General features: G+C 48.7%; 1 protein-coding gene and 1 long non-coding RNA gene across 3 annotated transcripts in view; one reads left to right on the top strand and one right to left on the bottom strand.

Annotated features, from left to right (window-relative positions):
• The first annotated feature begins 1,104 nt into the window (after positions 1-1,104).
• LOC125740879 (uncharacterized) lies at positions 1,105-1,828 on the top strand. Its single transcript, XR_007397796.1, has 3 exons — positions 1,105-1,243; positions 1,319-1,393; positions 1,719-1,828. It is a non-coding gene; the product is annotated as an uncharacterized LOC125740879 (long non-coding RNA).
• A 1,105-nt stretch (positions 1,829-2,933) lies between these two features.
• Positions 2,934-13,585, bottom strand: part of LOC125740868 (disco-interacting protein 2 homolog C-like) — a 61,529-nt gene continuing 50,877 nt past the window's right edge. Inside the window, exons 27-39 of one of the 2 annotated variants that reach the window (XM_049012648.1) lie at positions 13,368-13,489; positions 13,119-13,230; positions 12,863-12,972; positions 11,520-11,650; positions 11,226-11,394; positions 10,605-10,775; positions 10,032-10,061; positions 8,546-8,607; positions 8,074-8,131; positions 7,902-7,976; positions 7,645-7,819; positions 5,587-5,710; positions 2,934-4,691 (exon numbers count right to left, since the gene is read on the bottom strand). In XM_049012648.1, coding sequence (XP_048868605.1) covers positions 4,439-4,691; positions 5,587-5,710; positions 7,645-7,819; positions 7,902-7,976; positions 8,074-8,131; positions 8,546-8,607; positions 10,032-10,061; positions 10,605-10,775; positions 11,226-11,394; positions 11,520-11,650; positions 12,863-12,972; positions 13,119-13,230; positions 13,368-13,489 — 1,592 coding nt within the window. In that variant the 3' untranslated portion in view covers positions 2,934-4,438. The remainder of the gene's footprint in view (positions 4,692-5,586; positions 5,711-7,644; positions 7,820-7,901; positions 7,977-8,073; positions 8,132-8,545; positions 8,608-10,031; positions 10,062-10,604; positions 10,776-11,225; positions 11,395-11,519; positions 11,651-12,862; positions 12,973-13,118; positions 13,231-13,367; positions 13,490-13,585) is intronic. The other variant, XM_049012649.1, reaches the window with a different exon arrangement.

The following is a 13,585-nucleotide window of genomic DNA, read 5'->3' as shown; positions in this document are numbered from 1 at the left end:
TTCTATAGCACTGTTTAAATACAACAACAACAAATTAATTTTTATATAGCGCATTATCACAACATTACATTGTTTCAAAGAGCTTTACAGCATCCGCACCCAAAGCCCCCAGTGAGCAAGCCAAAGGCGACAGTGGCAAGGAAAAACTCCCAAGAAGGAAGAAACCTTGGGAGGGACCAGACTCAAAGGGGGAGCCCAACCTCCAGGGGCCGGCAGGGATAGTCAAATAAGAGTCAAGTCACATATTTCCCAAGTCTTATGATTGGGACAAACTGGAAAGCAGGGAAGATGACAAGCCAATGCCGAGTCTTCTTCCAACCGCCAGGCAACTAGAGGTAAGGCAGTAGTGTCAGACATGACAGATGACACAGGCAGATGGGCGAGCTGGATGCAGGGACGTCACTGGTGGTGGCGACGTCACATGTAGTAGGGTATGTTGGACATCTTCATAGATTGAGGTCTCCAGGCATCACCCCCCAGGAGGAATAGGGGAAATAAAATGTACAATTATCCCTGCTGGACTTCACTCAGGGTGATTTTCATTTGAAGTGTCACTCTGCTCACATACTAGTCTGCCATCTGCTGGTCTTTGGAGCCTTGAAATAAAAGTAGGAACAAGTTAAAGGGCATGTCGTGGGGGGGGGGGGGGGTGGACAAATCTGAGTGGGACCTGCCTCCTGCCCAACAGGTTTTGGAAAAGTTAAATTTAATTACAGATATCTAGAATTCATATTCTTATTAGTAAAAAGTAATTTTTATTAGTTTGAATGTTATTTTCACTAGTAAAAATCAAGTGACCAAGTCATATCTTATTAAAAGACAATTTGACCATAACAGTCTGCAGGTGGATTGTTTTCTATGTGAGGTACTGATTAAATGCTAATATCATGTATAACATATGTGTCAATAATGCTTTTGTTCATACTGACACTATAATAACAAAAAGTTATCATAGCTAGTTTCTTTTATTTATGTCATTTAGCAGTTTTATGTTCATTTGATATACTAACCAAGGCGGTTTACTATATATCACAATTATCACCTCATTTCTGTTCCTTGTCTTCAGGGGCGTCGGAGGGGCTTGGATACCATGACAGATTCAGGGACCCCCCCCCAACCTTGGCAAAATCAGCTGAGCGATTGAAAGTGTCAGAGCAGGGGACCCAAGGGGACATTTTCTCAGGGGACCCAAGGCGGCATTTTCTCAGGGGGCCCAAGGCGACATTTTCTCAGGGGGCCCAAGGTGACATTTTCTCAGGGGGCCCAAGGCAGCATTTTCTCAGGGGGCCCAAGGTGACATTTTCTCAGGGGGCCCAAGGCGGCATTTTCTCAGGGGGCCCAAGGCAGCATTTTCTCAGGGGGCCCAAGGTGACATTTTCTCAGGGGGCCCAAGGTGACATTTTCTCAGGGGGCCCAAGGTGACATTTTCTCAGGGGGCCCAAGGTGACATTTTCTCAGGGGGCCCAAGGTGACATTTTCTCAGGGGGCCCAAGGCGGCATTTTCTCAGGGGGCCCAAGGCAGCATTTTCTCAGGGGGCCCAAGGTGACATTTTCTCAGGGGGCCCAAGGTGACATTTTCTCAGGGGGCCCAAGGCAGCATTTTCTCAGGGGGCCCAAGGTGACATTTTCTCAGGGGGCCCAAGGCGGCATTTTCTCAGGGGACCCAAGGTGACATTTTCTCAGGGGGCCCAAGGCGGCATTTTCTCAGGGGGCCCAAGGCGACATTTTCTCAGGGGGCCCAAGGCAGCATTTTCTCAGGGGGCCCAAGGTGACATTTTCTCAGGGGGCCCAAGGTGACATTTTCTCAGGGGGCCCAAGGGGACATTTTCTCAGGGGGCCCAAGGTGACATTTTCTCAGGGGGCCCGGATGTGTAGCTTCTTCCTTACTTGTACTGACGTCATATTTCTATTTGCAAGGGTAGCTGTAAGGGGATCATTTCCTGTTGTACCTACTGTATTTAAGTAGTAGTGTGACACTTACCAGTCCCGTGCAACCAGCAATTAGGCTGAAGTTAGTTTCTTGTTCAGCAGTTTCTCATTCACAGGATCTGTGCCACCTACACAGGAGGTGCTGTTTCAACAGAAACCTGTAGAGGGCACTGTGTTTGCCAAACTGAAGGCTCACAGAAGGTTTTCAAGATGTCATTTTTCTGTTATGAAAAAAACCGTCATAATTAAATTTTTAGAGTTGGTACGGAAATGGTTGGGTGCAATCTGAGTGCAAGTCAATGTGTTTGATTTCTTAATTTTTTCCATGGCGGTAATATCTAAGAGACTACTCTATATTTTTAAACAAATCTGTATTCATTCATTTTTTTTAGGAATCATCGATTTTGGCTGCACCATTCAACAATATTTAAGCTTAACAATATCCTGAGTTTCACGGTATTTTACTGTTTAGTTTTTAAAGTAATGCCCTTTTTTACACTAATCAGTGTTGCTAATATAATGCATTTTCTGCCATGTTGACAATTTATTTTGTCAATGTCAATTATTCTGTTAGAAAGGTCAATACCATGTGATATACTGACTATTACACTCACTAGTTTGGAAGTTTACTGTAGAGGCTTTAAAATAATGGACTGGGAAACTTTTTCATGAAAACCTACTTTACAGAACACACATTTTCTGCTATATTGACAATATTTCTCTTAATGTCAATCAGTAATTATGATTTTAAAACATTTCACTCTAAAGCAGTGTACCACTAACTTCTTGAGATCAGAATGTAACTAACACTTAGTTTGTAGTTAATAAAATACATAAGTAGTAGCTTAATACTACATTATTTGTATCCCTAAAGTGTTACCCTGTAGACGTATTCGTAGATGCACTTTCATCCAGTCACTATTTACAGATGCTGTGGACACACACAGCCTCGAGGTCAAAGGTCAAGTGGAAATGACGCGTGCACAAAATCTCTGACGAATAGGAAAAAAAAAAATCTCCTTTATTGGGATTGACATCATCAGTGCTTCCAAAACAAACCGTAAGACATATTAAAACAGGAACAACAAAAACAAACAGGAAAAAAAAACAGGAAACGTGTGACACAGCTCGCATAAACCCACTCGGTCAGGCTCTGTGAAAAGGCTACACTCCCCGCAGCAGCAAAGTGATCCCGATGGTCCCCCGCCACTTATCAGACTGGCCCCCAACCCCTTGAAGGGGCCCCTGACGCGGCCAGCAGAGCACCTGCCTCATCAGTGGTGAATCTGAGGCCCCATTGGGCGAATTGGAGCTCCATCACCATGCCTACGTTTCCCAGAATGTATTGCAAGGTGTTCGCTGCTCTGCTCACCTTGTCTGGAATCCTGCGATGAGCAGGGGACATTCGCTCAGATCACGAGTAGACAAGGTGACGGGCCCATCAGAATTCTGCACTGCTCTGTCTGGACTGGCCCTTCCCGAATCTCTAACAGGCACGCTTCTGGTCCACCTTGGCACTCAGTACATAAACTTCTCCTCCCCCCAGTTCAAAGGTCCAATCCTACTGTTTCTGTCTCCCTTGGGGGCGATTTAAATGCCCTCTGACTTGCACATGCAGCACCCCAACAACACAGCAAATTCAGCTCCACCTATGAGAGACTCCATGCTACCAGGAACTAGCCAGTTACTGCTGTGACCTGGGGCTCTTTATAGATATAGATATATTTGTTTTTATTTATATATTTATATTCATATATATACTCAATATTCAATATCATTCATTCAGTGTGAGATTCTGTGTTATATTGAGACAGATTCAGAGGGTGAAACGTCCTTAAAAATGTCTCCCCTCAGAAACCTCTAAAGATAGCGAAATAAATTAAGTTTTGTACATAATTACATGATATGACCCAGCCTGACATCCCCTCTTCCTTTGTGGTCATGTGACACTATGAAAGGAAGATTCGGGAAATGGGGGTGTCCTCGGCTCATAAACCTGGGGGGGCAGAAAATGCAATAGAATTTTGGGAACACAACAGACATTCAACAGACATGTGACACCTGCTCACAATCTTTAAGGACATGGCCTTTCATGGTGGTGTATCTGTTCCCGTAGCATGTTGTAGCATGTTCCACAAACATCAAACGCCGTAAAACACGGTATTTAAAAACACCCTCACCTCTTAGAGGACAGATTTTCTTAAAAATAAAAAAAAAGAAAGGAAAAATGCGGCCAGAGATTAAAAGATAAAACGTCAGACACAAAAAAAAAAGCCAAACCCGAGCGAGAGAGAAGCAGTGCCTCACACACTGGGGTCTCTGTCTCCCCGCCAGTCGTATAAGATGTGAGACTGATCCAGTCCTCGTCTCCCAAGCCTCAGACACCAAGGAGACCAAACCATCCTCTCCAATTCCTGGGTGCATTTTGATTGGGCGCTGAAGTGGACAGCTTTCTGCTGGGTCCTTTACTCCTCTTGCTGCCCTGATCCTTTGTTCGCATCATCTTGCTCTACATGTTGTAGGCCACATAGATGGGGTCCAGTTGGTCGGCCAGGAAGCCGTCTCGCAGGTGCATGCGCTGTTTCTCGCCACGCGAGTTGATGGGGATGACGCCCACGTCCACAACCACCACCACGCCCACGATCAGGTAGTGCTCCTCCAGCACGGAGTTGGTCACCAGTGGCACCAGGTCCAACGCCTCCTGCTCTGAGCCGTCCAGCTCCACGACCACCACCAGCAGGTTGGTCCAGGTGAAGACCGCGCTGCGACACAAGCAGTAATCAAAGTAACCACTTTGATAAGCACTGAGGATGCGCTGCAGAGCGTTTTGGGCCACACTGAACGTCCATGGCTTTCTCTGCCCTATGAAATACTCTGCATCATTACTAGTAGTGACGTATCAAAAAGGAAATTTCTGGCTGACAGCTGATTGTTTCAAAAACTAGACCAATATGATACCAATTGCTTGGGAGGTTCTGCTTAAATAAGTTTAAAAGTACACTCCATCCAAATAAATTTTAAAATAAATTAATTACATTCCAAAAATATGAAAATCACACCAAACCGCAGAGCAGTATATTCTATAACTGTATACGTTTTATCAAACGAGAAAGGCTGATCATCAAGTGTGATGAGCTCCGTAATTTTCTGAGTAAAATCTTTTCTACACTGAATTTTCTTTTGCTATTGGTTACTGGCAGACCAGCATTATTTGGCAGGTCTGCAGCCTTCTTTGTTGGAACACATTTGTTTTTCTGGGATACTTTTATACTCTTGGCTCTTCAACACTCTTGGTGTTGAAATGGCTATTACTAGATCCTCCTCGTGAAATTTCAGCAGAGTAATGTTCACAAAATGGATTTCTTACAATGTTAAAATAATTCCACACAACAGACATTTTCTAACTGGGTAGTATACGGGTGTGTATAGCAATATGGGTCATCGTTTTAAAGGCAATTATCGGAGGTAAATATCAGCTTATTTTTAACCTTTGATCAATGGCCGATTGCTGCTGTACTGGCCGATCCCGATAGCTGCCTGATACAATCGGTTCACCTCTAATTGTTACATCCTGATATCCTGACCGATGTGCGTTTAACCACCCCATGTTTTGCACCCCAGACCTGGGCCAATCTTGCTGTTATTCCGGTTCCTCACCATTCCGTAATGCTCTTGTGGGTTCGGATCACTGACGTCTCGATGTCGATCGGATGGTACCGCATGCCCCTGAGCTCCATGGCCTCATCCAGAGCCCCCACCACATAAAGGGCGTCGTGCCGATCTGATTGGACAAACCGCACAGTGTGATAGCCTGCCATTAGGGCTGTAATCATACATATTTTCATTGTGTAAAGTTTGGAACATAATCAGTCATCAGGGGTTTGGAAATTTGGAATTTGGTTCCCAATAAAGTACATCAGCACTGAAGAGAGAGTAGTTAATGAGACCAAGACTCTGTTGGCTGCTGAAACGCAAGCAAACATGTTAACTCATTTGAGACAAACATCATTTCAGTGTGCTTTTACCAGGAAATTCAGGCAGAGCTAAAAAAAAAAATAATGAAGGCTATAGGGGTCTTAATCGCTACAAATACGAGGTATGAACACTGGATTTAGTTCATTGTGATTGTTATGTTGTTATCTTTTTGATTTTTAAATGTTTTACATATTCATTTTTATAATGTGCAAATCAGCAGCTCAGGTTGTGTTATCCACACAAGTCGACAGATACATTGGTTTTGGTTTGCAACTGTTCCTAATTGTGTTTGGGGGATTTACCAGTACTGATTAAATTTTTTTTTTTCAAAAATACATTACATAAATATTTTCCAACATTTATGTGCAGTCCTCACCAAGATAAAATTACATAATGTACTTTAAAAATAAACTTTTTATTGTCATAAATATATAAAATACAACAAAATATTGGTTTTGATAATAGGGTCAAATGTATAAAAACATTTGCGTGTATATATTTGGATCCATTATAAACTGTAGTGTACTACAGTCGAACCTCGTTACTACGTACCCCGGATACAACGTTTTCACCTTTTCAACGTGTAGGTTTCTAATTCCCGTTTTTAGCCTATGTATTATTCCAATAGCAGCCATTGTTTACAGCGTACACCCTTACAGCGTAAACTTCGATACAACATCCAAATTTCTAGAAATACGAAAACTAACCATCGTTACAATGTACAGCGCTCTCCCCTCCCACCACAACTTGTGTCGCTACATCTACCTGATCTTCGCCCAACAATGCACATTTGTCTATCGCGTTGTAACTGCCCGCGTTAAATGAGTTGCCTTGACCGATCGTTACTGGACTGCGTAGTAATGGCTTGTTAGGTGTTGTGTGCGTATTCTTTGTTTATTAAACCTTTTGAAATACCGGTCATGCCGGTAATTGTGAATTCAGAATAATAATGGAAGTAAAGGATTTTATGATTTAATATCATAATATCATTAATATTTTCAGGCCAAATGCCAATTTGGATGCGAATGTTTATTTTAAAAATCCATTTTGACCAGCCGTTGTGTATTTTCGTTGCCGTTTATCGCCGGCCGGCACCAAGTAATCGTGAGTAATTTAAGGAAATTTTCAAGGATCCAAATGAGCTTTGTCGAATTATTTAACATGTAATAATGTGTTCGTTTGTTTTGTAGTAAATTTAAGGGTCTGTTCTATTAAAGTTTTATCATTTACATGATATTTCGTGAGTTCTTTCATCCATCTTGCGGTTACAACGTTCTATGCTTATAACGTACATGTTTTTGATATCCCGTCTTGTACGTAGTAACGAGGTTCGACTGTACCACTAATGGACGTTAAAGGAGGTGTGTGACTGAGAGCCTGCCAGGGAAAACGTGATTTGCTGCATTCCAATCAGGTGTGCAGGGCGGCTGCAGTGTGCCCTTTGGTGGACAAACTACACAACAGCAGCACTCCTAACATGGGTGAAGGATCCGTCTTCCATCTCTCTACCTGTTTTTAATTGTCATTTATTGGCAGTTATAAACGCAGACACCAATTTATTTTAAATAAGCTCATATTGGTTGGTAATATGAGCACACCGATTTATAACCCTAGCACTAACCCTAGTTTTAATAATTGATCATTTAAAAACAAATTCTGTTCTCTGTACCGTACTAAATTTACCCTAATCTGTCGCCCTGTTCTGAGAGGACAGTCTGGCCCGGCCCGGCCCGTACCCACCTCCGCTGGCGTCCGTCAGCTCAGTGCGCCGCAGGAAGCCCAGGTAGCCGGTGCGGGCCCACACCGTCTGCGTGTCGCCGAAGCTCAGCCGCGAGCTGAAGTGGTCCGACTGCAGGGACTCGTCACCATACACCGTGAAGTAGCCGCTGGCATTGTGTCCGCTCTGCACCCAGATCTACGGGGAGGCCGGAGGGGGGTTAGCGACACGTGGCCGGATCTACACCACAGAAACTGTTTGCAAAACAAGCTTATCGGACCTCCCCGAGGTGAGAGTCCCCCAGGGGGCCCTTGGTCTCCGGGTTAGCAATGATGATCCGGACTCCGGGCAGAATCTGAAGGATGACACATCAAACCATCAGCTTATATTCAGGAGCCATCTTAGGCGATTGCTTAATAAGCTGCGTCCCTCAGACTGGGGGGGAGGCTCACCTTCCCGGATTCCATGAGGGGCAGGCTGTGCGGTGATCCTCTCTCCACCAGTCGAACCCTGTGCCAGAGGAGAGCAGCATGTGAAACAGATCCCAGGCCACCTTCACTCTCATTCAAACAGAAGACGGGCCACTAAGATATTGCATTTAACATCATCATGACAGGGCCCGGGGGACTCGGCATCATCGAGAGGATTAAAGATAAGCCGACATGTGTGACCCGAGGAGCAACGCCATGGAACGAGCGGACCAATAGAAAATGCCGGATTATCAGCCATCATCCTTTAAGTCACACTCACACCCAGGCTTCCTTTGGCTTCCTATCCACGGGTTCAGCAGAAGGACTCAGATCTGAGACCTGCTGTCAAACACTTCATCTATCCTTGGTTGGTCTTCTAAGCCACTGTCTAAACCAGTTGATGTGGTTAGGGCTGCTCTGCTCTGGCCGGGGGGGGGAGGGCGTCCGGGCTCACCTGTCATGCCTCAGGGCCCGCATGTCGACGTACACCGTGGTGGGATCTGGTCCCGAGGTGCCCTGAAAGGCAAAGCGGCACCGGGTCACTGTCACGTCACGTGATCCGTCTATCACAGGGTCCCCTGCAGCACTAGCGGGTTAAACACCAAACGTCACCACACGAGTAACAGAGCAAACTGATGACAATCCAGTAACTGATCACCGAACAGACTGATCATAATGTGGTCACAGTACAGTGTATGTTAGGGTACTAATTCACAACCTGTCATACTGTCACTGTACCGCATAGTTCCCCAGTTCTAGTGCTGGAGAGCCAGAATTCAACAAAGTTTGCAGATTTCCTGGTAATTAGCTGATACAAATATGTTTGAACAGGGACATCTACACGCTGAGCTGGATTCTGGTCCCCCAGGACTGGAACTGGGGAACTACACAGCAAAAGAGCGACTCTCGGGTCCATCGGACCCACCATGACGGTTCTGAAGCTGCATGAAGAAGCCCGATAAATGAAGGGTGACCCATGGGGCAGCCAGCAAGCAGAAGACAAAAAGACCCCCCAGTCACAGAGAAAGGAGAAGTGACTGAATCACCCAGATTCCACAACCAGGACGGACAGAGCAGGCTGGACCAAGCATGCCGGAAGGGGGGGGGGGGGGGTTTAAAAAGGGGATCATGGGGGGGGTATGAGCCCAAATAGGAGACCAGGGTAGTTCCAGCCAGCCACATACACCGGGGGCTCAGAGAGCACAGCACAGGAGGCACTGAGGCTGCAGAAAGTGACATCACGTGGATCAGTGGCCCACAGCCACCTGTACAGCGAGAGAGGCCGCCCCTCTTACCCCACCAACGGGCCAGATGGGTGAGCGTGTGTGTTTTCTAGTCACATCTGGCAAAGCACGGCGGAGCCTCAGACTTAACAGCAAAAAAAAAACCCAAGCAGACCGAGAAATCAATCAAGACATGGAAGACTGCACAGAAGCACCAGTGTCACCACCAGGGGGCCCCAAAGAGCAGCAGAGCAGGCGTCAGCGGGGCTGGCCTATTAGGGAGCAGTGCGGGGAGGCGGGGGAGGGGCAGGGTCGCGGTGCCAGGGAGCGGCGGTGCTGGCCATTAACCAAGAGTCACTGAAGCCCCGGAACTCAAAGGTAGAGCCACACCTGAACTCTGCTGCTGTGTCAGTCATTAAAAATAATGAAATCTCCTGGCTGTAGTATCTCGCTTTCCCAGACTTTGCTGCTGCCTTTCATGCCCGGCATCTACAGAGGAGGAAGCGTCTCGGACCCTGTGAGCTGTGCGAACCCCTGCCTTGGTATATTGGGGGTTTGAGACCAGGCCTCCTGCACGGAGCCATAGAAACGACAGTCACAGCGACTGAGCCCCGCGCGTCCACGGCCTCCCTGCTCGCAAAGAGGCACCCCATGCCCCTTATCCTGCCCCGGGGGGGGAACTGAGGGGGTGGCAGGAGGCCTGGGAGAATTCCCTACCTGGTCAGCCATCTTCCCCAGCCTGTGTGGCTATAGCAGCGGGGAGGGGAGGGGGGGAGTGTGAGAGACACGGGCGTGGGGGGGTGCAGAAAGCGAACAAAAACAGAAACAAAAAAAAAGCAAAAATGTCAAATGTGGAAGATGTGACGTAACACCTAAGACCAAATAAAACAAACCCACCCCCATCCCCGTGACCCAGCAAAAAGAACCTATGGGCGTTGTCTTGGACACGGGGGCAAGGTGGCACCCTTCATGCATCATCAAAGCGAGCCATCGTGTGGTGTACAGCATTAAAGTCAGCTGTGATCAGACATTACTCCCCGAACACCAGCCCGCACCCCGAGGCGGAGGGAGTCCCTGATCCAGCGGGCCAGGAGGCAGCAAGCGCCTGTGTTCCGGGCCGATCTGCCTGTGTGGGGCGGCAGTCTGAGAGCCGGCTGACGAGCCCCGTCCTCCATGGCCTTATTCTCCATTATTCTCCTCGAGCCCCAAAGAGATCACGGATTGTACAAGACGCGTGTGATGCCCCACAGTGACCCGGACTCCCGCCCGCGCTGAGACCATGAGACCCACCTGCAGGCAGATGGCCAGGTTGACTCGGCAGCCGAAGGAGGTGCTGACTGCCCGCGGGTGGAGGCCCAGGTCCTTGAAGAGCTTGGAGAAGGACTGGGTGAGGGCTATCCTGGGCCTCTCCTCAGCCACCACCACACAGGTCCTCACGCGGGACAGGTCCAGGCCCCGTGACTGAAGGGGGAGGGACGGAGGGTAGGTAGGAGGTCACAGGGCATCGTGATTGGCAGGATTCTAGACTAATGCCCCCATGCAGAGGCTTTCTGGGCTTAGACCTGAGCTGAAAGTGACGCTCTCACAGGACGTACCACACAACCTTAATACGGCACCTCTCACGCCTGAAGAACAGAACCCCGCTCTGATCACGTGGCACCCCGCTCTGATCGTGCGAGACCCCGCTCTGATCGCGTGGGACCCCACACCAGGTTGACCTCCCTCCCATAATAGACCACTCCTCTTGACAAGCTCACTGGGAGGGGGGAGGCACGTGGCCTCTACTCTCTCTCTCCATTACTGACAAACCAGAACTCAGCCCTGATGCGCTGCTGTTACACCCCCTCTGCGTAAAGCTGGGGGTGCCCACACCCCCCTGCTGTATGCCCATCACACAGGGGACAGAGTTACCTTGAGCGACTCAGTCTGCAGCCCCAGGCCTTTGGTGCACAGCTCCATGACGGAGTACGAGCAGAAGGTGTCCCGCACACGGTACTGGCTGACAGCCAGCAGCCAGAGCGCTGGGTTGGCCTCCAGCTCCGAGGGTGGGATCAGGATGGACTGGTGACCAGAGTACACACTGAAACAGAGGGAGGGGACACGTGGGTACAGCAGCACCTGAGCAGGACGGCCATTCGAACCGTCAGCAGAACTCACACACTGAAAGCCCAGAGGAGCTTTATTAACGTCCCCCGAGCCGCTGACCTGCAAAGGCACCAGAGAACAAAGCCCAAGCCGCAGTAGGGGTCCAGGCAGATGGCTACCTCGCGGGATGGGTATAGCTCACACTGCAGCTTCACCGAGCGGCAGAGGGCACTGGTAGCCGCGTGGGACATCTGCAGGAGGAGGGGAGAGCAGGACAGGCTCAGGGTAAGCGCCTCACGCTGGTGGGTATGGGGTGTGACACCTGTGTTTCACTCTTAAGGGAAATGCAATCACGACAGCAGGGTTTCCGTCTGAAACGCCAAAGGTTTCACTCAGATAAAACAAATGTTAATTATTCACATGATCGCACCTTCTCACTATTGTGAGCCGACAGTGAATTTAATTCTAATAATAAACAATAAGCTATAACAGGCCGGCAGGCAAACAGGTGACTACTGACGCCATCTGAGGAATCTGAAAGGACTCGCACTGCGGCGCTGTTTAACGCGTCTTAATCAGTGGGTCACCATCATGGTGTCGGACGACAGCTGAATTACATGCCCTGATCCCTCTCTCCTACATGGGGACACCCTTTTGCGGCCCTCTTCAGCGGTACTCTTCTTAGGGTCTGCTTTAGTCTCTGAGCCAATACTCATAAAGCCTTGAGGAAGAAAGGCACTTCTGAATAGCTATTCAATGAATAACGCACAAAGCACTGACAGCAGTATGGTGGAGACAGGATGCAGATTCTCAAGGGACTCGTAGTATCTATATACAAAAGGTGTGTGGGAGGTGTCCGGGAGATGTATGGGAGATGAACGGGAGGTGTGTAGGAGGTGTACAGGAGATGTGTGGGAGGTGTACGGGAGGTGTGTAGGAGGAGTGCAGGAGATGTATGGGAGGTGTACGGGAGGTGTGTAGGAGTACAGGACATGTATGGGAGGTGTGTAGGAGGAGTACAGGAGATGTATGGGAGGTGTGTAGGAGGTGTACAGGAGATGTGTGATAGGTATACAGGACGTGTGCGGGAGGTGTATGGAAGGTGTGTAGGAGGAGTACAGGAGATGTATGGGAGGTGTGTAGGAGGTGTACAGGAGATGTGTGATAGGTATACAGGACGTGTGCGGGAGGTGTATGGAAGGTGTGTGGGAGGTATGCAAGAGATGTGTGGGAGGTGTATGAGAGGTGTGCAGGAGGTACATGGGAGGTGTACAGGAGGTGTGTAGGAGGTATACAAGAGATGTGGGGGAGGTGTATGGGAGGTGTGCAGGAGGTACACGAGAGGTGTACAGGAGGTGTCTGGGAGGTATACAGGGGATGAGATATACGGGAGATGTACGAGAGGTGTGTAGAAGGTGTGTGGGAGGTGTACAGAAGGTCTACAGGAGATGTGCAGAAAGTACCTTAACCCCTGCCAGCATGCCTGTGGTGGACACGCTGAAGTCCAGGTAGGCCAGCGTGTCAGGGTTTGAGGGCTTGTACAGCTGGGGCGGTCTCTTCTTTGGCAAATCGTCTGCCAGGCAGAGGTGGATCAGTTAGCAGATTCAGGGGGAGGGCATTACGGCTGGATTGTCTTAAGGGCTTGACATTCTATTCAACAAGCATAAGGAATCGGTCTCTGAGTGGCAGAGCAGTGATTTGGGGAGGGGTCTGCTTCACCTGTGTCCAGCACAGGGGGCCACGTCCTCACATCCACGGCAGCCATTGCCTCCTTGGACCGCAGCAGCTTGCAGATAACCTGTGTCGTCATGACACAGGCTGAGCGACTCACCTGTGGTGGAACATGCACATAGACACAGGCCCTCAATAACACCACAGGATAGATACACACAGCTGTGACTCCAGACCCTGACTGACGCCTGTGACTCTAGCTGGATATAAACCAGGCCACGTGCTGCTACTGCTTACCTCCACGATCATCTTGACGGTGGGCAGGGTAGTGGCGATGTTCTGGGGGTGCGGCGGCCGCACTGTGATGGGCACGCAGCCTGCATACAGGCAGCCGTAGAAGGCCGCGATCAGGTCCACACCTGTGGGCGGGGCGGGAGAGGCAGGGGGCATCCTTCAGTATCTGGCTGAACTCAATGGTATCCTGATGGGTCTTAACATATCAGAAAGGGTGGCAA

The sequence above is a fragment of the Brienomyrus brachyistius genome, chromosome 4, assembly GCF_023856365.1.
Source record: "Brienomyrus brachyistius isolate T26 chromosome 4, BBRACH_0.4, whole genome shotgun sequence".
NCBI lineage: Eukaryota > Metazoa > Chordata > Actinopteri > Osteoglossiformes > Mormyridae > Brienomyrus > Brienomyrus brachyistius.
This window is presented reverse-complemented; position numbering and strand designations above follow the sequence as displayed.